This window comes from Neophocaena asiaeorientalis, unplaced genomic scaffold, assembly GCF_003031525.2.
Source record: "Neophocaena asiaeorientalis asiaeorientalis breed wild unplaced genomic scaffold, Neophocaena_asiaeorientalis_V1.1 scaffold175, whole genome shotgun sequence".
NCBI classification, from domain to species: domain Eukaryota; kingdom Metazoa; phylum Chordata; class Mammalia; order Artiodactyla; family Phocoenidae; genus Neophocaena; species Neophocaena asiaeorientalis.
The window spans coordinates 2888867-2915620 of record NW_020175390.1 but is presented as its reverse complement, the minus strand read 5'-3'; the positions used below and the strand labels follow the sequence as shown (position 1 = coordinate 2915620).

At 33.8% G+C, this 26754-nt stretch overlaps 1 protein-coding gene across 2 annotated transcripts in view; it reads left to right on the top strand.

Moving 5' to 3' along the window:
• Window positions 1–12986: 12986 nt before the first annotated feature.
• CDH9 (cadherin 9) overlaps window positions 12987–26754 on the top strand; it is a 78185-nt gene continuing 64417 nt past the window's right edge. The window contains exon 1 of one of the 2 annotated variants that reach the window (XM_024765772.1): window positions 12987–13214. In XM_024765772.1, the coding sequence (XP_024621540.1) occupies window positions 12987–13214 (228 nt within the window). The remainder of the gene's footprint in view (window positions 13215–26754) is intronic. The other variant, XM_024765773.1, reaches the window with a different exon arrangement.

The following is a 26754-nucleotide window of genomic DNA, read 5'->3' as shown; positions in this document are numbered from 1 at the left end:
AAAAAAAGCAACAATACTACAGGCACATCAAGGCAACCAGGGAACCAATGATTAAATAACACGTTCAGGGTCACCTAGCTAGGACTTGAAAGAGCCAGAGGTCATGCCTCAAACAGTGACCTGTAAGAATCCGAATCTTAATATTTGAACAGTTTTCAAGGCTGACTCTACAGAAAAATGAAATCATGACAGATATTAGAACATTTGCAAATATATTTGTCACTAAGAGAGATGTGGCATCTTCTAGGAATTAAAAGCTAGACCGTTTGATTTTTTGAACATTTAGAGACCACTTGAATAATCCAGGTAAAAGACAGTCTATATTTGTTCATAAAAGCATTGCAATGTATTAATTACATAGTGAAGGTTATGGTTTCAATTCAATGGTCAACTTCCAGTCCCCACAGTTTTGATCACTTGGTTTGATGTCACTACCTCCTCCTTCATACACTTTCCTCTCTGGGGTACAAGAACCCTCTCCACCCGCCACTCCTTCAGTTGCTCTGTCCTGCTTCTCCTATACTCTCTCCCTCACTTCTATCAGATAGACACAACTGCAACAAACCAGGCACTCTATTGCTGTAGGACCCTTGATCTAGCTTTTACTATGACTGAAAGAACATCCCTCACATATCTAATTGGATGGCTCTCCTTTCTTCAAGTATTTACTCAACGCTTTCTCAATGAGACCAACCTGGGATTTCACTTCCCTTCCCCTGCCCAGCCCCTATATTCACATCCCACTGTATTGCTCTAAGTTTTTTTTTCAATAGCACTGAATACTTTCTACTATATGTTTTTCATATTTATTGTGTTTATTGTAGTGTTTCTCTTTCTGCATGCTTTGTTTGCATCCCAAGCACCTAAAGTGTGCTATATGCCTGGCAATAGTAGGCACCAGACAAATATTTGAAGAATAGGTGAATGGCTCCCTTCTAACAGACCCAATGCTCATTCGGACCATATAGATAATCTTAGGTAATTCTCTAGAATCAGTCTGAGACTTGGATTTGAGTACAGGTGATTGACTGAAAGCGTGCTTCTCAGGAGGAAACTGTAAATAGGGAATGAATCAGGAGAGAGAAAGCGGAAGAAAACACCCTAGTTTAGTGGTTCTCATCAGTCCAGAAAAATTCTCAGAAGAAGGGAGAGGCTATAGGCACTTAGCAGGCAAACCCCAGAGCAGCTGGCTGGTAAGTAGATTAACATGGTAAATGAGATCAGCATGGAACACAATAGAGTCTACTACTACAGATTCCAGATTAGGACTTAGGGTAAACCACGGATATGCTTATGCCTGTAAAATGGTTAATGTAATAGTTACAACGCTCTCAAATCTCATTATAGTTTTCTAGGCAAATGCATAATGTTTTATTGCACAGTAATAGAATATAATTATATAACGACCTAATCAATAGGTTACTTTGAAGGAAAGGAAGACTTTAATTATGTGTCACGGATGTACTATATTTCAAATTCTTTTTATACACATGATTTTATTTAATTATTATATCTCCTGTTAAGGTAAGCTTATGATTCCCATTCTAGATATGATGAAAATAAAGTCTAGTTAATAAACTCACCTAAGCTCATTAAAACAGTGACACACTCAGGATATTAACCCCTATCCCTCTCTCCATATTTACTATTCATTCCACTCTTCTGCCTACATCTACGATGTCAACGTAAATACATTTTTTTTTCAAATTTTAAGTTCCTTTTATTTTGAAACATGGAGTCCATAAATTTAAACTGAGAAACATTACATTAATATCTGTACTAATCTCTAATTGAAGTTTAACATATCCCCAAATTATGTTTATGGGTATCCATCTACAGAAGTATTAGAGCTATCTGTGACTTTATCATTAGCAGAAATAAAATATCATACTAAATATCTTGTTTGCTCATTTTTTCTTTGCAGTTTTGGAACTAATCAGATCTGCTACTAGGTCTTGTTATTTATTGCATTACTTAAGAAGCATAGGTATTATTTTATAACAACCAGTTTCTAAAAATAATTTGATAGCTATATTTTAATAAAATTGATTTCCTTTTTAATACTATATATCTTATTTCTTAATTCATGCATTAAAAATATTATTCTGTCATCAGACTGACAGATTCATGAAACAAAAAAGTTAAAATTCTTGTTTAAAATCCATAATACTCTCTTGATTTTTGATAATAATATTAACTTGTCATCTGTACTGTGGTAATTATTATAAATGCTTGCGTATTTGTTTTGTAATTTGCCCTTTCATAGCTATTTAATTTACCCTCCTCTCCTCTGTACTGCCAAACACATCCTACAACCCACCCACTTGTTCCCATGCTCTCCTGCTCCACCCTAAGACATAAGCTGGCCAACAGTTTGGTCTGAACTATTGCTTTCTAGAGCTAACTCAGGAAAAAAGCTATGTCAAATCAAATACAGTTTTAAATATGGACAATTTTTAGCACTATGTGCTCTCTGTTAAATGAGAAACAGTGTAGGCTGATGCATGTGGGACATTCATTAACTTGCATCTGACAGGCTCTGATGCTCATTTTTGACACTGAAAGCTGACATGAAACCACAGGTAGAAAATCCATTTACGCCTTTCTCCACTGATTAAAAATTTGAAATATAAATTTTTCTTTCATTTTCCTGATTAAGTATTATTCAATAAATGACTTATAATGTCAGTAACCTATTCAGGGATGTGGCATAAACACTCTCTTGTTATACATGTGGAACACATTCCTAGAATATAAACTCCTTAAAGAAACTGCTATTCTGTTCAACTAGAAAAATGTCTAGAAAAAGAGTAGGCACTTTATATATATCTGGTGAAAGAATTACTACATGAATTTTTTTGTTGACTTCATGATATGTCCTCATATTACATATAAATTGCATGATTTATTTACCATTTTCCTAGTCTTAGACATTTAGTTCATTTTTACATTTTCCCCAGTGTTTCTGTCAGGATATTTTCAGTAAACAGATGACATACTGAATGATTGGGAAGGACTTAATGGAGAGTGTGGGCAGGGTTAAAGGGATGGTGTAGTGTTTTAGGGGTATGTGTGTATGTGTGTGTGTGTGTGTGTGTGTGTGTTAAGCACTGCTTCACTGCTTCTGGCACTATAAGATGCTACTGCCTCATCTTGTATATTTCCTGCTCTAGTCCTAGAATCAGACATTTCTCCAAGGAACCCTGGTTCCTTTAATTAGAAAATGGTATTAGAAACAAAGATCTGGATGCTAGGTGAGTTCACTGGTACTGGATGGTATTGCTGCTAGCCCATCTCAGCTAACAGAGCAAGGAAAACATATGTGTGTAGACTACCTTGTACGTATACACATATCTATAAATATTTCAATATATAGCCATCTGTAATTATATTAAAGTACATGAGTTTTCATTGACTTCTCCAACTCTAATCCATTACCACATGGATCAGGCTGTCTTCCTCCCCTTGCTTATCTGTAAATTCTCACAACAACAGCAAGAAATGTAACTCCCAATATCTGTCATCCATTTACTTATTTAATTTCAGTATAAATGTAGAACAGCATAATTGTTAACCTATACCCTCAGAAGAAACAACTTTATTAACTAGAATGCAGTGCATACATGTAATTTCTTTCCATTTAGTCTTAGAGACTTGACTCATTTCCAGAGTTATTTAGGGCAGTACCTTTCCCTCCTCCTCCTTTCACTCAGGTTGTGTCATACAATTTTAAAGTTAGATTATCTTGTAAGTAGTCTGCATTCCTTCTTGGACCTCACCTCTCCAGTCTCCAATTCCTAAATGATTTTTTTTTAGTGTGCATATATTAAAGTTTATTCTGTGCTGTAACACTGTATGGGTTTTGGCTAATGTATAATGTCATGTAACCAGTATCATACAGAATTCACTGCTTTAAAGTTCACCTTTGTTCACCTATTCATCCCTACTATCTTCCTCTCAAACCACTGCAACCACTGATCTTTCTATTGTCTCTATACTTTTGCCTTTTCAAGATTGTCATAGTGTTTGAATCATTATCTAGCTTTATCGAACTTGAAATGTGCATTTTAGTTTTTCACTTAGCACTATGCATTTTACTTTCCTCGTTTTTGTGTGTGTGTGTGACTTGATAGCTCATTTCTTTTTATCACTGAATAATATTATATAGGTATACCACAATTTGTTTACCCATTGATCTACATTTTGTGCTAGTCTGAGCCTACTGATAAGCAATGTCGTGGCTAGACAAGTCCTTGTGTTTCTTATGATTGCAAAACACCCTCAGCAATAACCATCAGAAAACTCTGGGGAAAAAAACCCGAAGGTTTATTACTCACAACTCCTGGAAAGCACATGGCACACCTAGGAGCACACATGTAGGTCCTGGGGAGGAGGAGCTGGAGAGAGAGAGAGAGAGAGAGAGAGAGGGAGAGAGAGATAGTGCATGGGTCTGGGGTTCTATTTTTACTGGGGTTGAGAGTGGGGGCCTAGGGTTTCTCACTCTTTATTGGTGAATTTAAAAAGTAAGAGCAGAAATTTAAGGTGCAGGAAGAGAAAAACAAGTGGCTCACAGACTGCGAGAAGTGTTGAGACTGGGAAACTTTAACTTCTGTACTAGCTTAATTATTTTTTCCTGTGGAAAGCCTTCTCTTTATCTGATTTCCTACATCTTCATAGACTCTCTGTTGTGCTTTGTTCTTTCCCTCAGATGAAAGTGTAACTGCATGTGCTTATGCTAATAAAATGGTGTGCAGTCCCCTTAGTTTTATTATAGCCCAATTTCATGCTGCATATTATGTCATTTTGCCACACCAACTTGAAAAACTTTTTGTCCAGTTTCCAGAGTTTCAGAACACACAGACTAAAAATATCCCCATTTGTGATAATATCAAATTCCACTTGTTCCCTACATCAATAATGCCTTGATAGCCAACCTTCTTAAAGAAATTGTGAACATAGCTCTCTCCTAATAGTTTTTCCATAGCTGACCCTAAGATGATTCACTTATAAGGCATATCTCCAAATTAAAATATGTCCAAAATAATACCCCCTAATGTGTTCCATTTTTTCTTTGTCCTGTTGTATTATAGGGGGTGCCTTAATTGAATAGATATAGTAGTATCTTGGCCAACTACAAAGGGGGCATCTTTGTAATAGAGGGTCTTATGGAAGTTTTGACCCCTTGATTCCCATTCAGGGGACTGATACTGGGAAAAAACCTGCTTTGCCTAACTCCTTTTGTTTGAAAGTGATATGTTTTCCATAAATCATAGAGAATCATCCACCATTATTTATTGTTTAATCTAGCTCCACTTTTCTTACAGTGTTTATTTTTCTCAGATGCTGGCAATAAGTTGTTTACATGTCTTTATATTCTATAATCTTATATGTATATATTTATATTGTTATGTATAATGTTATTATTGTTATTTTGGTAGGATATTGGCAAAACCTGTTGTAGAGCTTCTCTGCTGACACCGGTTGACACTCTCAGATTTCTAGAGAAGACCTTAAGCTAAATTTTTGAAGTTTAGTTTAGTGGTGGAAACTATTAAGGATGCTTATAGAAAGCTGGCAGCTCATATTTATTCCATTAATGTCTGTTTTTCTTGAAATAGTTTTATCACATTTAGTTAGATAAAGATAGAATCCCAAATTATAATGTGATAATAATTGGACATGAAATTCTTCCAAAAATATCAGTAAATTATTTTAGCAAACTTATATAGAAATTAAATAAATATAACAAAAAATGATCAATTTCATATATATACACATATATTTATATAATAAATGTAAGAATTATCAATTACTATGAAAAATAGTTATGTTAAAACATATATCCCTAAATAGTTCCTTGATTACAAGACTTAAAAGACTTGTAACTTTGGTGTCTGTTCATATTCACAGAATTGATTCTTTGTATATGTGTCATTTAACTTGCTGAAATTTCAGACTTATCTCACCAAACAGTATAAAAAAATACAATAGTGTGTTGGAAAGATCAAACAACATATGTATGCGTTTTGCCAAATCCACAAAATAACTGCGTAATCACAAATAGCTTTCTTTATCTCTCCAAACCTTATGTATCTCATCTGGAAAAGGATTCAGAAAATATGCCTATAGCCCAGAAGTTTTTTTTTTTTTTTGATAAATACGTTAATGTATGTGGAAGTACTTTGCTGACTACAAATCTTAAAATGATAATATACTAAAATCAATCACATACACATGTTTTGTATGTACATTTTATCTGAGAAACTTTGCCTGAAAAACATGATTGGGATAATGAAAATACTTTATCTGAGTTTAAACTATAGTGATAAGAAATAATGATATAATTCAATTTCGGATGTGGATTTTATATGCTGAACATCCTACTTAATTACAATAATTTACATTTTTTCTTGGTTCACAAATAGCCAACAGCCATTTTTTATAAATGCAATTGAAATATAATTAAGAGAACAAGGGAATTATAATAAAATAATTTTCAGTTTTTAAAGTTAACAAGATTCAAGTGAATTCCCTGATTACAAAATCAAAATTAAACCAAACTTGAAATATTACACTTCATAATGCATCTGATGGTATTTATTTATCAACAAAAAATGTGATTAAAATGCAGAGCATTTAAGGCTGATAGAGATAATTAACCATAGAAAAATTTAGTAATCAGCTTGTTGCTACTGAATTAATAAAGGATATGAAGAATTTTTAATAAACCCTATGGGATAAGAGCTTGCTAACTTTAAAAACAAATGCAACAAAAATCCTTTATAATGTGCACTTTTGTCTAAGAGCTGAGGAATGTATAGGTGTTAAATTGGCCCGGGAGGGATACACTCATTTTTCCTAAAGGTGAAAGAATTATGCCTAGAATTATGAGGAAAATGAAGGTATTTAATAAAAGGGCTTCACTGTTAAAACACTGTATAATTTATACCAATCACTTTGTGAAGTTCATACTTAATCCCATGTTATGCGAACTTTTATGATTATTACTCTTACTTCACTGCAGACTGTATTTCATTTGTTAGAAAAAACACCAGAACTCTTTTAAAAGGCACATTTCCTCCCAGTTAAACTCTTTCCATATCTCTAACAGCTTGCTTTTGCAATTGAATATTGTCAATCTCATATGTGATCACAGGCTCAAATTAGGATTATCCATTTTAGGCATGAATTAACTAACCAATTAATTTTACAAATACATTTTTAATTACCTATGGCATGTCAATAATTGTTTCATGTAGGACACAGTGATTTACAAAATATCTCACCACCATAAAAGTTACATTATAATTAAAGGAAACAGTCAACAAACATAATCCACTAAATGAAAGGTATAATTAAAATCATTGTAAATTATATGAAGGAAATAAATGGATGGTATGAAAGAAATCAGTAGAGACTGAAGTTGGGTAAGCTCTTTTTGAAAACGTTGTTATGGAAGACTTTGCAAGAAAGCAAAATATGATATAGAAACTGAAAATAATGAGGAGTTGACTATGGATGAGCCAGGTAAGATTGTTCAAGGTCAGAGTATAAGTAAGGCAAAAAACTTGATCTGGGCAAGCACGTAAAGCTCCTGAAGGAGGGTTCCAGGTGGGTGAATATGGAGGAATATTACTTAACAGCAGTACAATTAATATCAGGAGCACTGACATCAGTCTGACAGAATTTAAATCCTGGATGCCTTCCACTTTCCCACAGGTGCCTGCCATTCTGTGATTTTAGCAAGTTACTTCAACCCCAGTTTACCCCTCTAATATGGTCATACGTTCCTTATAATATTGTTACAAGGAGTGTTAAAGAAACGGTGTCTGAAAAAAGACTTAGCACAGTGCCTACAACACAGAAGGCAAGTTAGAATAAATGTTGGTTGCCAGCATCACAGATGTTAGTAGGCTATTTCTAGAGTAGTAGAGCCCAAGTGCAAGGGAGTGCCTAGATTTAATTTTCAATCTTTCTGTTGCTATTTATATGAACTTGTGCAGTCATTTAACCTCTCTGTGCCTCAGTTTCCTTATAATAATATGAGGTATATGAAGGATTATAAAAGGATCTATTTTAAAAGGTTGCCATAAATATATAAATTAAATTACATAAAATCAGTAGACCAGTGGATCACTGTGCTTCCTATTGTTAATTATCTGAAATGTTAGTAGTAGCAGTATAAAAATGTTAGTAGTAGCAGTATAAAAATGACTTCATTTTGACCAAAAACAAGAAGAAAAATGATTCTTTATTTTTCTAATAGATTTTCTTTTCCCCTGATATAAATGACACTCAAAAATAACTCAATCGGGCTTCCCTGGTGGCACAGTGGTTGGGAGTCCGCCTGCCGATGCAGGGGACACGGGTTCGTGCCCTGGTCCGGGAAGATCCCACATGCCACGGAGCGGCTGGGCCCGTGAGCCATGGCCGCTGGGCCTGCGCGTCCGGAGCCTGTGCTCCGCAACGGGAGAGGCCACAACAGTGAGAGGCCTGCGTACCGCAAAAAAAAGTAAATAAAAAAAAAATAACTCAATCATCTACCTAGTTCACAAACTAATAATCTAGGAGTTATATTTTATTTCTCCTTTATTTAACCCTTTATAATCAATACATGAGAAAGTAGTATTTCCTTTTCTGAATACTGACTATGAAGATCTTACTCCGGTCTTAGGTCTGGTTCCTCAGAAACAGACCTTGAGGCAAGGATTTGGGTGCCAGTGATAAGTTAACAGATTGCTTCTAGGTCAGGAAGTGAGGGAGAGAGTGGGAAAGCAAGACAGGAAGAAGAATCCAAGTGAGAGTATAATTTCAGTCAGTCCCAGCCTCAGCATGATTCTTTTTTTCTTTTATTTTATAAATTTGTTTACTTATTTATTTTATTTTTGGCTGCATTGAGTCTTCATTGCTGCACGCGGGCTTTCTCTAGTTGCGGAGAGCAGGGGCTACTCTTCGTTGCCGTGCACGGGCTTCTCATTGTGGTGGCTTCTCTTGTTGAGGAGCATGGGCTCTAGGTGTGCAGGCTTCAGCATTTGTGGCACACGGCCTCAGCAGTTGTGGCTTGCAGGCTCTAGAGTGCAGGCTCAGTAGTTGTGGTACACGGGCTTAGTTGCTCTGCGGCATGTGGGATCTTCCCGGACCAGGGATCAAATCCATGTCCCCTGCATTGGCAGGCGGATTCTCAATCACTGTGCCACCAGGGAAGCCCAGCACGATTCTTTAGGGGAGCTCTGGGATGCAAATAACATGTTGGTTTTAATACTTCTATTCCTGTTAGACAATGGCTCAGGGATTCCAAGGGAGACAATTGTAAACTTGCAGGCATTTAGGCTCTCTGTGCCTGTGAGCAAAGTGGCTCCAGTAGCCAAGGGAAGGCCTTCAAAGAGTTGCAGGTGCAGGCCATTAGAAGCAAAGCATACAAAAATTGTAGTGCATGCAGTGTGTGTGTGTGTGTGTGTGTATGTGTGTGTGTGTGTGTGTGTGTGTGTGTGTGTTGCCCATATTAAAGAATCAAAGGAAACCTGAGTAGAATAACAGTGTCCACTTCAAACTTCTCTATGAGCCATCATCATCTCTTTCTGCCCTACAGTGATGACTTTAACTGTCTCCCCCTTAACCAAAGCCTTTCCTATCCTCTAACCTATTTTCTGATCTGTAGCCAGATTGATCTTTTCTAAACATGGCATGTTAAAGTCTTCCAACTGCTTGCACTGGAAATGAAAACAAATTTCTTACTATAGCTTATAGTGGCCTATGGGATCCTGGTCTCTGCCTAAGTCTCCATCTAATATACAGCTAAACTTTTCGCTTAAAGGCTTACATTCTACCCAAAGTGGACATCATAGAACAGGCCACAGGAAATGAAGAATGCTCTTCAATTTCTCTTGCAAGTGTCATCAGCAAGGACGATGGCCAAAGGAAATTTCCCAGTGGGAAGAAACCAGGTTACCCAGTGTAGTCAACTAAGGAATTTGTTGTATTTCATTAAAGTGAATTAACAGTTATTCTTGAGATTCTCTGGCTGCTCATTTTCTACTGCACCATCCCTGATCAATAAAATGCAGGCATATTCTAATCTACTGGGCATTAGATATTACTTTTCCATTACACTTTTTGTAAGCATTATTTGACATTGTAGTGTTCTGACATTTATTTCAGAGTTTTACAGGTTGTGGTTAAATTTACCAGTTTCCAGTAGTTTACAGGATTGGTAATAGCCACATAAAATTGATGGAAATAATCAATAAACAATCTAAAATAAGGATGTTGATGGAAAAATCAATAAACAATCTATAATAAGAATAAAAAGAGTTTTATTTGGGCCAAGCTGAGGACTTTAGCCCGAAAGACATAGATTCAAGAACTTGAATTGTGTTCCGCCAGACTATGAAATGAAGGAGGCTTACAAGGGCAAAAACCTTTATACATTAAAAAATTACATAAGCTGTTTGTCAAGAATTAGGATTGGAGCTAGCAAGAACAACAATCCTTGTTAATCAAGGATTGGTTGGGGTCCAAAATGGTTGCATAATTTCAAGGGGAGACCTTGAGATCATAATGTTGCAGCTGCTAGGAGATGTTGTTTAGAGAATGCGGGTGGTGTCCTTGAGTCTGATACAATTTAGGAAATTCAAGTTCTCAGTGATGCAGGAAATTGTCTAAAACCATGTCCTCAATGGCCACGCATCTCCAGTTTGGATGACTGAACCACAATTACTCCATTTTGGTTTTTAAATGCACTCTTTTCTTAAATGGTTAAAGCAGATGTACAATGCATGTTCAATAAGCCATGGATACACTCTTTTAATTAGCATAAAGTTCGAGTTAAACAATGTATAAGCCAGAATGACTTCCTCATATCTCAATATGTGAAAATTTCTCCCATCAAAAATAATTACCATTGCCCAAGATTTCAGAGTAAAAGACAATAACGTGACTTTGATTTCTCTCATTCTGAATGAGAGATTTGTGGCCACATATGTGTATTTTGTTAAGTAAGAACATTTTTTTAAATAATAGGTATGGAAACTAGGGTACATATAGCTGGACAAGCTAATAGCTCTGTACCAATAGCAAGCATCTATTCTTTACTGTTATGTTGGTGATAGATTAGTACATATATATGACTATATTGGAAGCAAACATGGCTGATAATGGCGATGATGATGTTGCTAATGAAAACACTAACATGTTGAGAATTTGTATGCTAGCACTATGCTAACGTACTATAAGCTACATGTATTATCTTATGTAAAAAATATTGTTTAAAGCTGTGGATCTAAAAACTAGCTCCAACACTTACTATCTGTATGATCTTTGTCAAATTACTTAAATTCCTCACACCTCAGTTTTCTCACAGGTATATGCTGCTGTAAAAATTAAATAAATCTTTGTATTACAAATAACTATGACTTTGTGATAAAAGTTCAAGTAAAATTAATAACAATACCTTGTGAATCAGGTATTGATTATTCTCTTTTTATACAAGAAGTAGTTGAAACATAGTGATGTGGGTAAATATCCAAAAGTCTCAGATAATAAGGGATAAAGCCAAGCTAGATGCTTATATTTGACCTTTATGACTTGATAACTGCAACTGAATCCACAGATATATGGTCTAGCATTGGACATCTGGCCTAAGCCATGTAAATTAGAGTCCATTTCCAGACTTTTTTAAACTCAAGACAGAAAAGACTATCAGTTGCTTTTTGGATTGGATGATGTTAAATCTGAATTTCATGTATTTGTATATTTCATCAGGTTGAGAAGGCTTAGGTCAAAGCCAGAGAGAAAAGAGAGAGAGAGAGAGCTCAAGTACTCAAGCCCCTAATTCTAGTTTTCATAAGCAGGAAATGCCCAGTTGCTTCTATACTCCTTTCATTCTTTCCACAACTTGATATTATAATCCAATGAATTCTTTTTTTTTTTGCCTACACTAGTTGGAGATGGGTTTTTATTGCTTATCAAATCATTAACATCAGCAGCAATATCTCACATCTTCTAGATTAAATCCCTTACTAATTAAACAAATTAACTAATAAATAAAATTAAATTTGAAATACCCAATGAATTATTTTTACTTCAAGAAGAATCAACTTACTATCTCAATAGAAAAACATTGTTTATTTCAAAATTCTGGATCAATTATCCCATAGGTAAGACCTCATATCTAATTTTGCAATACCAATTTTGTGTGCTCTGTTTTTTTTTTATTATTTTAGGAAATATATGTGATGTTGTTTTTAATTGTCAGGTAAAATGTTCCTGAACATGAGGAGAGCATGTTCTCCTCAGTCTCAAATAAATTTGAGTGACTTACTCAACTGATTTTTGGGAAAAAATGTTATTGATTGTAAAGGATCAACATGGTACAGTGCTAGGTAATGCTAGACACAATCCAAAGTATATTTGGTATCATTTAATTTGCCTTGAGGCAACAATCTCAACGTATTAGAGAAGAATAAGGAGGAGGAGAAGAGGAAGAGGTGGAGAACAGCTTGCAAAAGTTGGTAGATTGTGAACAGAAAACAGTGTTCTTATTCATATATATGTATATATTAATAAATATTCTACTTTTATTAGTCTTGAGGACTTTAGGAACACTTGATATGATCTTTGGTGTATTTTGGAGCTTATCTTTTCAAAATAATGAACATTTAAATTACTAATATATTCACATTTACATGCTGTAATACAGTGGTAGTAAAGTCAGCTGTTAAAATCCTATTTAATTTATTTGTATTATATATGTCTCCCTACTTATCTGTATGATATATGAGTTTTTAATGACAGTTCACTGATGTAACATGGAAAAATAATGTATTAATGATATATTATTTATAACATTTAAATAACATTCAGAAAAGTTTTATAGTTTACAAGTTATGTGAAAATGAAACACAACCTAATAAACCATTTTTCTCACGCTACTTTTCAGGGGAAACAGACAGTACACTGAATTTGATTTCCTGCTGAAGCCGCAGATAATGAGGACTTATCATTGCCTACCACTATTCATCTGGACCTATATGTTTCATACAATTGATGCTATCCCATTTCAAGAAAAAGCTAACAGTGATTTACCAAGTGAAAGGATAGTGGGTCTGACACAAGATGATGGTAAAACGCTACATCGCACCAAGCGTGGCTGGATGTGGAATCAATTCTTCTTGTTGGAAGAGTACACAGGTACAGACACACAATATGTAGGCAAGGTAAGAATTTTTATATAAGTCTAGAAGCTGAAAGTGATAGTTATTTTTTACAGCAGCTTTCCACATCACTAATGATTATTTTAAAATATTTGACAAATGGCGATGTGCACAAGGCATCATGTAAATTCTTTCGGTAGGATAGTGTGGGGAATGTGATTTATTCAGGTAGTTAGTTTAGGTCAGTAACCATAGTAAGCCTCAAAATAAAAAAACTAATTTGTGGACTTAATTCCTTATTAATCAGCTAGATATGATTTAATATTATGTGTGTGTACCTAAATGATTAAAAAAAACTTTCTTTGAAATTTAAAGTTATGGGTAAATAATAACTGTGTTATATGAAGCAAAGCAAAATGCAATTGCAATATACCAAAAGTTACCAAAACGTATTGGTCTCTGCTGATGAATAATTTATCAAAAAAGTTAAATTAAAATGTCATTAAGATTTCTTAACTCCAAATCTCTGATATTTTCTAGGATTGTGGAGGGAGCTGGGTCTGTAGGTAGGAAGTGCTAGTAAAAAAATTAAAAATTGCACGTGGATAAATCCAAGGTGGTGGGATTACATATGGCCAGAGAAAAGAAACACAAATATACATGCGCACACACACGCACACATCTACACAAATGTTAGTCTAATGGGATGAAGTCAGACCCCTACTATGAAACACCCAAACATGCAGAGATGTTTTTACACACAGCATGGGATGTGAATCTGTGTTAAACTCTCTTGTACAAATTCACTGTGGGTGGAGCACAAATCTGGGATGATCAATTTGCTTTCAGTGTCAGGGTGTACCAAAGGACCAAGAGGATGAATTATCAGGATTTTTTATAAGGAAACACTGTAGAATATTTTATGTCATTTCAGATGTTTGCAATATAAGAGAGAAAAGTCAGAAGTGTTGAAATTAAGAGCAATTTTTGTTTTCACAATAATGCAAACTGAAGTCTACTAATTCTGTTTTCTATAATAAGGGACACCTTTGGTTCTTACTCAGGAAGATTACAAAGTAATAACAATTGCCATGCAGTTTCACAGTAATTTGAACAGACACATGTGACTGAATTACTTGGGCAGAACAGTAATACTGCTCAAGAGAAGAATTAAATTTAATAAGAAGCATAGCAAAGTCTCCTACTATTCTGTTAGAGAAACTTCATATGCAATTGATTTTTTACACATTAGATCTAGATCTTGAAAAATCCATAGCTATCATGGATTAATAATCGATTGCTCACATGTCTATAATTATTGAGAACTGAGCAGATTTAAGTATTTTAATATCTGGTTGTTAAAACATATTTATTACATGAAGAGATAAATTTACAGAGATAGTATTTATTAATTCTAAAGGAAACAGTATTCATACAATAATTCTGAAATATCAACTTAACTGACCAATACATTTTAGTTAAAAGACATGTATTTTTTAAAAATTATTTGGCCACTTCACATGTCACGTGGGATCTTAGTTCCCTGACCAGGGATCAAACCCGCACCCCCTGCTTTGGAAGCACAGAATCTTAACCACTGGACCACGAGGGAAGTCCCAGAGGTATGTATTTGTACTTGATTTGCTAAGTGCAATTGTCGAACTGCCTATAAATAGTCACCATCTAAATTCAATAAGGTATCTTTTTTACAGAATTAGCTCTCATTTTTTCATAGTTTTAATTCCAAAACGTTTACTATTCCATAGCTGAAATTATCCAAAGTATAATCATAGAATTCTGAACTGGAAGAGAATTCTAACATTCATGAAACTCTTGGTTACAACTGGATAGTACTGGTGTAGGTGTTAACTAAAATGATGAGAAACAGAAACACCAGTTGCCAAATCGTTAGGAATCTGGTTTATATTTGATTATCAAATGGTGGGATGACTCTCTCTCTTGAACTTTCATATGTTGATGTGTGCACTAAATATGGATATTTTCCCCAAGCATATATAAAATGATGTTCTTGGATAAGCGATTTTCTCTTAGGCTTTTAGAGTATGGCAGTATGATTTGTACAGAGATAGAAATAAAGTCTGAAATTTCCTGAAGGATATTTAATAAGTTTTTATAGCACATTATAGTATTTTTCAGAATCTAAATAAATGATCTTTATAAAGGTTTTAGAATGTCATTACTTATGGTGCAGTACATGTACCAGCTGCTTCTGATTTATGGGCACACTGTACCCCAAAACGCTCTTTACAGTTTCATTGTTTAAAACTAAGAACATATGAGAAAAATATTAAGCATTAAGGCTAGGTGCTCAGGACAGTCTACAAAAGCTTATTTCATACTGAATTCTACAAAATCTACTTTTACAATAGAGTGTTATCATTTCATTCTTTCTGCCAATCCCCTCACTGCCAGTACTGTAATACCACATCTCTGCACCATTGCATCAGCACACTAAATACAGTCTTTTCACTTGACTTTATTTAATTTTTAATTCTCAAAAATATATTATACACTGTTTCTTGAATGATATCAATCTCTTGGACAAAATGTATATAGAAAAATAACCTAAATTTACTTAGGTAGATTTCAGCGTTCAGTATCATTGTGTATTCCTGCCTATGTTCTATATTCCCATAATTAAGTAGCCTTGGCTCCTAAAACAGTGAAAGCTTTCCTTTTCCAAATACTTGACCTCTATCTGATCATGTTCACAGGTACTTTTCCACAGAGTATCTAACAACCTTTTCCATAATCTCATCTCTTCTCTGCTTTAAGTCCTACATCAAGTATATCCTCCTACATTAAGCCCATCTTCATTCTCCCCAGCTAGAATTTCCTGTCAAAGTTATAAAATCATCTATCAAAACCTTATTTATGGCACAATTTTAATTATCTTGGTCTAGTAATTTATCTCCTAGAATCTGTGACATTTGGGATTTGAACCAGTGTTAGATTTAAGGTTTTTTTCTTATTTTCTCAAAATATTTGACATATTTACTCAAAATTAATATTCAGTTGATATCTCAATAGATCTTTACTGGGTATTTATTAATCTGGGTCCTGAGAGATCGACACTATAAAGCACAGAAAGAGCAAAATTAAAAGAAATATATTTCCTGTTCCTGACACGTTACACCAAAGTTGATTCCCTTTCTATATTTCTGTTATACTTGAGGGCCCTAATTGTAACCAAGCCCCTCCCATTTTGCTCTAGGACCTCAAAACAGCACATACAGTTTAGAATCATTTCACCCCAAAATAACTACCACAAGTATTTAGAATTAAAAGTTAAATAAGTTCTGATGGAATTAGGAATTATAACTACTTCTAGGAAAATTTTCATTTAAAATATATTAGTGAGCATATTTTTTCTGGAATATAAGTTAAAAAACATTCAAAAAATATTAGAATGTGGTAGAAAATGTTTATTAGTATGATTCCCAATTATATGTGTGACTTTTCCTGATATCTTCTACCAATTTCGCTGCTTTTGAACTGTTTCTAATACTCCAACATTCTCTTCCTCTACTTCCAAACTTTCAGAAAATCAAATGCACCCTTACATACACATCAGTGTTAAAAAAAGAAGAAAACAAAAGAAAAAAGAAAGAAATAGAAGTAGTAGATTCTTCAGGAGGGTACAGAGAGAGCGATAGGGGAAAGTATTTAAACACAAGCATCATTATTAGTAGTAGTAGTAATTATCATTATTATCATTATAATAAAAGGAATTTGTGCTACCTACAAAAAACAGGTCTAGAAAATTAAAAATTAATTTAAAAAAATCAAAGATAACTATAAGCATACCACCAAGACAAGGTAAATTGTTTACATATTTCTACTTATTTACTAGTTGTATTTTCTTAACATTCTTGATTTTCTATTGTTTATGAATATTTTATTTTGCCTTTCTCATTCGATGTTGTGTTTTTGGATATTGTTAAAATGTCAATATTAGCCATGTCATATTATGTCGTATACATAATCATAATCATTTAAAAAATTTCCAAATGTTCTATTTAGACTGTCTGGTTTTATACATGCGTGTGCGCACGCACACACATACACACACACACTCACATCTCTCTGTGATAAAAATTTTGTACCTGATAATTTTTAGTGTGTTTTTTTTTGTTTTTTTTTTTTTTTAGTGTGTTTTAAACTATCTTTAGGATGAATTGGGAGATTGGGGTTGACATATATACACTAATATGTATAAAATGGATAACTAATAAGAACCTGCTGTATAAAAAAATAAAATAGAATTCAAAAATTCAAAAAAAATTATCTTTATTTAGGATAAATTATTGAAAGTGAATTTCGCAGAATCAAAGATATGAATGAGTTTAAAGTTCTGGATGTATATTAGTCAACTGCATTTCAGAAAATTTATACAACTTCTCTTTCAACAACATAGGATATTTGTATGTTGGATATTTATTTGTAAATTTATCACTGTATTTTAATATGGATGTTAACCCTGTGCATTACTGTTCAATTAGCTTGAAAAACTGAACACCTACAACGTGGGACGCTATGCTGAGTCCTAAAAATAGGAGTCAATAAGATGAACTGGTCCTTATATTCGAAAGAGATAGAAATAGCTTATTGTAGATAGGAAATTCTCTATCTATAATAAGCAAAATGCTATTATTGCTGGCCTGCTAGGAGAAAGACCCAATAGAAGTCTCAATTTAGGGGAAAGATGACACATTGTTTTTCTTATCCAATGGACTGAATTCCTAATACCTAAACTTTCACCTAAACTGGAATCATTCTCTAAATTAATAATGTTTGTTTATTCATTACTTTAGGAACTGCCATATTTCCCTGTTCCAGTGAACACAGACATTTTTACCAGATAATCACAAATATTCAAACTTTCCTCGTGCAAACATTTTGTAATTTGTCTACAATAAATCCTAATAACTCACGTTAAGGATCTTATAGCTATGATGGTGGTGTTCATGGGAAAGGTGTTAGAAAGTTATTCTAAAAACTGTCTAGCCTTCTTTACACTGATTTAAATCATAAAGTAATTGTGGTCACTCTAGATATGCTATTAAATTTATAATTAGTGGAATTTCCTCAGTAAGTATTCTGTTTCTCAGTCAGAATTTCCTAGTGATGTGATTGCTATAAATCATCATAATTAGAAGTATAAACTAAAAAGTAGAGGCAAAAACAAGGTTTCAAGGTTAATGAATAAGTAACTTGGCAAATCTAAGGGGAAAGAGGCCTTCTTCTACAGTGGGAAGGGATATGTTTGTTATTTTGTGAAGTTTCAACTCCCTCAGTACTTTCTAACAACAAAAAAAATTTTTTTAATTAAAATTACATTCTCCCCCAGTGTATATTCTATTTTTCCTCTATGAATACAATCAAGATTTGTTGCTATTGTGTGTTATTGATTTTAGAAAAAAACTTCATTTTAAAAACTATTTTGGTAAATGTGTCTTAATACTTGAAAAAAATGTGCATTGCTTAGTTACAGAGTATAGTATTCTGCAATCTTAGGTAAAGATGATGACGGTATTTTTCAGTTCTCTGTCATTACAATTTGTGTATCTCCTTTGTCCAATTCTTACTGTTAGAAGAATATTAAACAGTTCCATTTAAAAAGTTCTCTTCTTACGTTTGTCGATTTTTTCATTTATTTCTATGCAAGTATTAGGTGCATGGCCAATTATCTGTTTCTGATTAATTGATGTTTCATTATTATGAAATATCACCTTTATCTTTGATAATACTACTTGCTTGAAGTTTACTTTGCCTGATCCAAATTTATCCATGCCAACTCACTTATGTTTGTGTTTTTGTTTTTATCTTTTTCCACACTTTTGTTTTCAGTCTTTCTGTGTAATTATAGTAAAAATGCAGCTCTTATAAACAGCTCAGAGTTGGTTTACGCTTTTTTATCCAGTCTGATAATATTTAACATTTAATTGGAATGATAAGTCCATTCATATAAAATGCAATTATTGATATACTTGGATTCGAGTCTGCCATTTTCTTATTTTCTTTTGTCCCATTTATTTTCATACCTTTGTTTCTGCTTTCCTACCATCTTTTTTGTTAATTGCATAATTTTAAATATCTGAATTTATGTCCTTTATAATTCATCCTTAACCTATTATACTGTGAAGTGAATTAATATTATATATTTTATAATTGTTTATAACATGTTTACAATTATTACAGTAAACTTTCAATAATATAATTTCTCTTGCCTGTAGGACTTCATCCTATTTTTGTCATATATTTTCCTTCTGTATATATTATAAACTGCATCATACATTGCTAATGTTTATTATTTACGCATTTTATTATTTATTTAAAAGCAAAAAATTAAGAAAAAAATTATGTTATATTACATGATTACCACTTCCAGTCATGCTTTTCATTCTTTCATGTAGATCTTAATTTCTGTATGCTATCATTTCCCTTCAAACTGAAGACTTCCTTTAGCATCACTTGTAGTGTGAGTTTGCTGGAAGCAAATTTTCTTACCTCTTTTTAATGTGAAAATATCACTATTTGACTTTTAATTTTGAAAAATATTTTAATAGGTTATAGAAATACATACTGATTTGACAGTTTTTATTTATTTTTTCCTTTCAGCACTTTAAATTTTTGTTACATTGCATTGTGGATTCTATTACTTTTAATAAGTCAGTCATTATTCTTACCATTGTTGCTCTGTATATAATTAGTATTTGTCTCTGGTTGCTTTTAAAGTTCTCAATAGTTTGTCTTAGCAAGTATCTTACTTTGATACTAAATGTGTTTTATTAATCCTGCTTGGTATTCACTGGCCTTCTTAGACCAGCAGATCTTTTTGCACCAAATTTTAAAATGTACGATCATTTTATTTTTGTGGCCAGTTCTACAAAATTAATAAACAGCATGGACATGTAGATTTAAACCACTCAAACACCAGAATGACCAAGAGTAAAATGACAGAAAATCCCAAGTGAATGTGATATGAACAAGCTGGAACTCTCATGAATTCAAGTTGAACAATGAATGCTAGAAACATTAGAGGAGACCAAAATGGAGAAATACAATATGCTTAGGGATTAGAAGATTAAAAAATAATCTAATGATTAAATGCCATCATAATCAATATCCCCATGTATTTCTTTTAACTTTATTGTGAATTAATTTCAAACATTTTGAGGGTCATTCAAATTGTACAAAGAACTATACAGCATTCAGCAAGATTTACCAGTTATCAACTTCTCACCCATTTTGTTTTATCACTGTTTTTATTTATACAGATTTTATATTGTGGCTGAACCATTTCAGTTTTGTCATTACTTCTAGGACTTGTCTCTTTCTGAGCTCTATAGGAGTAGTTGCAAACCCACAATAACTTGGCAAGATTGAACTCTAATTTCTGTTTCCTGCTGATGAAATTCATAACTCCTTAGCCTTCTTGCTGACATTTTCTACTAAGTTTCTTGTCATTGGATATTGTGCATGTGAAGTTTAGACATCAACTTGGAGATGTTAACAGAGACTTGACGGTTCCATTCTCTGTGACCCTCTCCTCCCTAAGATTGTGCTCTCCAGTTTCTATCTACCCTGGCAAACCCAAACTCCAATCAGTGTCTCCTCAGCCCAGTAATACTGCTTCTTCCTGCTTGGGCTCTAATTATATGTTCCTAACTGTATCAGGAAAGTACCCTTAGAGGAAAAATCTGGTAATGATATTAGGCCACAAAAATTTAACTCAAGGTCATAGGCTTTGCAACACCACCTCTTTTGATTGGTGTTTCGTGTCATCAAGCAGTTTTGTCTGTCTGTATATCCTTTATTTGGGTCATGCTTCCATAATTATTCTCAGTGGATATATTTGTCCAGTGAAATTACCTGTGAGGATAAAAACCTAAACGTCAAGACTGCTTTTGAGAAAACACATCATGATGTGACTATGCACATTTCATGAACCAGTAAGGCTTATTACAATATTGTAAGATTTAAAAATGTTTCAAATGTGCTAAGTCAAAATAAGCTCTATTTTTTCCCCAAAGGTATACTTATTATTTCTGTTTCATGGTTTATTATATCAGGTAGGACTTTCAGAGTGTTTTATATCATAAGTGGTAGTGAGAATTAGTTCCTTACTGTGATATGTTACTCTAAACAATACGATCCTTGGTATTTTAAGGTTCTCTGGCATGTTAAGAAACATTATGGCACACTGTTTTCTTCCTAACAAAGAACTCAAGACCTTCAAATGGAAATTTGCTGTGGCCATTTGTAAATGTTTTCTATTCACTTCTTGTCTGGACCAGCAAGCCTATTTTAGAGTCACATTTCTGCTTTTCCATTCCTATCTCAAATGCCCACTGAGAACAATGATAGATGTCCCTTCTTTCCAGGGCAGTTTTGAACACCACCACTCAATCTACCAGTACATCAGTGAGAGCATGAGGGCAGAAGTCAGGTGTCACTAGTTAGCCTGCCTCTTTTGAACTATCTACTCTTCTACTATGTACATAATAGGGTTATATAAAATAAACATAAAGAGCATTTCATAAAAATACTTCCATTATATCCATCCAGACTGGCTTATTCTTTGAAAATATAGATTATTCCCCCTAGTTCAGTGTCTGGCATTTATTAGCACTCAATTCAATGTTGAAAGTAATCTAGGTTTTTGAACACAAGAGTGTGATGTTATCATCACTATTATAATCACTGCACTGATTAAGCACAAGATAGAACTGAAAATGAACAGGCGGATGTCTTCCAAACTCACTGAACTGCTTTAATGGAGTTTTGCAAAAGGAAAGAAATATCACATATCGTGATGTTTTACGTATTAATTTTTATAAGTACAAAAATCATTATTTTGCTCATTAAAGATGGCCTTTCTTTAACATCAAGACGATTTTAACAAAATGGAGCAGAAGAGGGAAAAATTGTCTTAAAATATATTATGCAAAATAAGTTGGTAAAATTGAGCCACATTAAATATTATAAGCAATACATGTTACTTTGTTAATTTGTAATGAGATTTAAAAAGTAAAGATGCATTATAAACACTGTTTTAACCTTAAATTCATTCATGATATTAAAGCAGAGAATGAAATCACAGTACAAAAATGGAAGTCCATACAAAGAAATATTTATTGACACGTTTCTGAAGATACATTACGCTAGAGAGACACACACTCAAATCAGTGCAACTTCTTGCTGTTGGTTTTGTTGTTAGAATTACTTGAAAAGCCTTGGTCATGGAAGGAGTTGAAATTGGATATTGTTTTACAGTTATATGTTTGTGATAAATTTAAACTCAGTCTCAAATGTATATCAATAGTTAATATGATTTGCACTGCTAATCTTCAAGGAAACTTTGAAGTAAAGAATACAAACAAAAATAGAGGCTATAAAGGTGACTGCAAGCTAAAGTACAAAAGCAAGTGATATAATTATGTAATCAGATATCTAGCAGGACTTGCCACAGGCTACACTGAACTTCGTAACTTAGGTTTTCCAATTTCTTAGGCCATTAACTGAAGTCACAGTATAGAACTAATATGGAAAGCACATCGAGTAATTAATTTTAAAGCCCCATCTCATTATTAGGTATCACTTCAATGATAAAAATATAAACTTTTTTTAACTTAAAAAATTTTTTTAACATCTTTATTGTAGTATAATTGCTTTACAATGTTGTGTTAGCTTCCACTGTATAACAAAGTGAATCAGCTACATGTATACATATATCCCCATATCCCCTCCATCTTGCATCTCCCTCCCACCCTCCCTATCCCACCCCTCTGGGTGGTCACAAAGCAACGAGCTGAACGCCCTGTGCTATGTAGCTGCTTCCCACTAGCTAGCTATTTTACATTTGGTAGTGTATATATGTCAAAGCTACTCTCTCACTTCATCCCAGCTTACCCTTCCCCCTCCCCGTGTACTCAAGACCATTCTCTACATCTGTGTCTTTATTCCTGTTCTGCCACTAGGTACATCAGAAACTTTTTTTTTTTTTTTTAGGATTCCATATATATGTATTAGCATACGGTATTTGTTTTTCCCTTTCTGACTTACTTCACTCTGTATGGCAGACTCTAGGTCCATCCACCAAACTACAAATAACTCAATTTCATTTCTTTTTACGACTGAGTAATATTCCATTGTATATATGTAACACATCTTCTTTATCCATTCATCTGTTGATGGACACATAGGTTGCTTCCATGTCCTGGCTATTGTAAACAGAGCTGCAATGAACATTGTGTGACATGACTCTTTGAATTATGGTCTTCTCAGGGTATATGCCCAGTAGTGGGATTGCTGGGTCATATGGTAGTAATATTTTTAGTTTTTTAAGGAGTCTCCATACTGTTCTCCATGGTGGCTGTATCAACTTACATTCCCAAGAGAGTTCTCTTTCCTCCACACCCTCTCCAGCATTTATTGTTTCTAGATTTTTTGATGACGGCCATTCTGACTGGTGTGAGGTGATACTTCATTGTAGTTTTGATTTGCCTTTCTCTAATGATTTGTGATGTTGAGCATCCTTTCATGTGTTTGTTGGTAATCTGTATATCTTCTTTGGAGAAATGTCTATTCTTTGGCCCATTTTCGGATGGGTTGTTTGTTTTTGGATATTGAGCTGCATGAGCTGCTTGTGTATTTTGGAGATTAACCCTTTGTCAGTTGCTTCATTTGCAGATATTTTCTCCCATTCTGAGGGCTGTCTTTTCGTCTTTTTAATGGCTTCCTTTTCTGTGCAAAAGCTTTTAAGTTTCATTAGGTCCCATTTGTTTATTTCTGTTTTTATTTCCATTTTTCTAGGAGGTGGGTCAAAAAGGATCTTACTGTGATTTATGACAAAGAGTGTTCTTCCTATGTTTTCCGCTAAGAGTTTTACAGTGTCCGGTCTTACATTTAGGTCTTTAATCCATATTGAGTTTATATTTGTATACAGTGTTAGGGAGTGTTCTAGTTTCATTTTTTACATGTAGCTGTCCAGTTTTCCCATCACCACTTACTGAAGAGACTGTATTTTCTCCATTGCATATCCTTGCCTCCTTTGTCATAGATTAGTTGACAATAGTTGCATGGGTTTATCTCTGGAGTTCCTATCCTGTTCCATTGATCTATATTTCTGTGTTTGTGCCAGCACCATATTGTCTTGATTACTGTAGCTTTGTACTATAGTCTGAAGTCAGGGAGTCTGATTCTTCCAGCTCTGTTTTTTTATCTCAATTTTGCTTTGGCTATTTGGGGTCTTTTGTGTCTCATACAAATTTTAAGACTTTTTGTCCTACCTCTGTAAAAAATGCTACTGGTAACTTGATAGGGGTTGCATTTAACCTGTAGATTGCTTTGGATAGTATAGTCATTTTGACAGTAATGAGTCTTCCAATCCAAAAACATGCTATATCCCTCCATCTGTTGTGTTACCTTTGATTTCTTTCATCAGTGTCTTATAGTTTTCTGAGTACAGGTCTTTTACCTCCTTAGGTAGTTTTATTCCTAGGTATTTTATTCTTTTTGTTCCAGTAGTGAATGGGATTGTTTCCTTAATTTTTCTTTCTGATATTTTGTTGTTAGTGTATAGGAATGCAAGAGATTTCTGTGCATTAATTTTGTATCCTGCAACTTTACCAAATTCACTGATTAGCTTTAGCAGTTTTCTGGTGGCATCTTTAGGATTATGTATGTATAGTATCATGTCATCTGCAAACAGTGACAGTTTTACTTCTTTTCCAATTTGTACTCATTCCATTTCTTTTTCTTCTCTGATTGCCGTGGCTAGGATTTCCAAAACTATGTTGAAAAATAGTGGCGAGAGTGGACATCTTTGTCTTATTCCTGATCTTAGAGGAATGCTTTCAGTTTTTCACCATTGAGAATGATGTTTGCTGTGGGTTTGTCCTATATGGCCTTTATTATGTTGAGGTATGGTCCCTCTATGCCCACTTTCTGGAGAGTTTTTATTATAAATGGGTGCTAATTTTTTTCAAAGGCTTTTTCTGCATCTATTAAGATGATCATATGGTTTTTATTCTTCAATTTGTTAATATGGTGTATCACATTGATTGATTTGCATATGTTGAAGAATCCTTGCATCCCTGGGATAAATCCCACTTGATCATGGTGTATGATCCTTTTATGTTGGATTCTGTTTGTTATTATTTTGTTCAGAATTTTTGCATCTATGTTTTTCAGTGATATTGGTCTGTAATTTTCTTTTTCTGTAATATCTATGTCTGGTTTTGGTATCAGGGTGATGGTGGCCTCGTGGAATGAGTTTGGGAGTTTTCCTTCCCCTGCAATTTTTTGGAAGAGTTTAAGAAGGATAGGTGTTACCGCTTCTCTAAATGTTTGATAGAATTCACCTGTGAAGCCATCAGGTTCTGGACTTCTGTTTGTTGGAAAATTTTTTAATCACAGTTTCAATTTCAGTGCTTGTGATTTGTCTGTTCATATTTTCTTTCTGCCTGGTTCAGTCTTGGAAAGTTATACCTAAGAATTTGTCCATTTCTTCCAGGTTGTCCAATTTATTGGCATAGAGTTTCTTGTAGTAGTCTCTTATGATACTTTGTATTTCTGCAGTGTCCATTGTAACTTTTCATTTTTCATTTCTAATTTTATTGATTTGAGTCCTCTTCCTCTTTTTCTTGATGAGTCCGCCTAATTGTTTATCAATCTCTTTTAACTTCTCAAAGAACCAGCTTTTAGTTTTATTGATCTTTGCTATTGTTTGTTTCTATTTCAGTTATTTCTGCTCTGATCTTCCTTCTGCTAACTTTGGGTTTTGTTTGTTCTTCTTTCTCTAGTTCCTTTAGGTGTAAGGTTAGATTGTTTATTTGAGATGTTTCTTGTTTCTTGAGGTAGGCTTGTATTGCTATAAACTTCCCTCTTAGAACTGCTTTTGCTGCATCCCATAGGTTTTGTATCATCATGTTTTCATTGTCATTTGTCTCTAGGTATTTTTTGATTTCCTCTTTGATTTCTTCAGTGATGTCTTGATTATTTAGTAATGTATTATTTAGCCTCCATGTGTTTGTGGTTTTTACATTTTTTTCCCTGTAATTGATTTCTAATCTCATAGGACTGTGGTCAGAAAAGATGTTTGATATCATTTCAGTTTTCTTAAATTTACAGAGACTTAATTTGTGACCCAAGATGTGATCTACCCTGGAGAACATTCCATGTGCACTTGTGAACAAAGTGTAATCTGCTGTTTTCAGATGGAATGTCCTATAAATATCAATTCAATCTATCTGGTCTATTGTGTCATTTAAAGCTTGTGTTTCTTTATTAATTTTCTGTCTGGATGATCTGTCCATTGGTGTAAGTGAGGTGTTAAAGTACCCCACTGTTATTGTGTTACTGTTGATTTTCTCTTTTATAGCTGTTAGCATTTGCCTTATGTATTGAGGTGTTCCTATGCTGGGTGCATATATATTTATAATTGTTATATCTTCTTCTTGGATCGATCCCTTGATAATTATGTAGTGTTCTTTCTTGTCCCTTGTAACATTCTTTATTTAAAGTCTGTTTTATCTGATATGAGTATTGCTACTCCAGCTTTCTTTTGATTTCCATT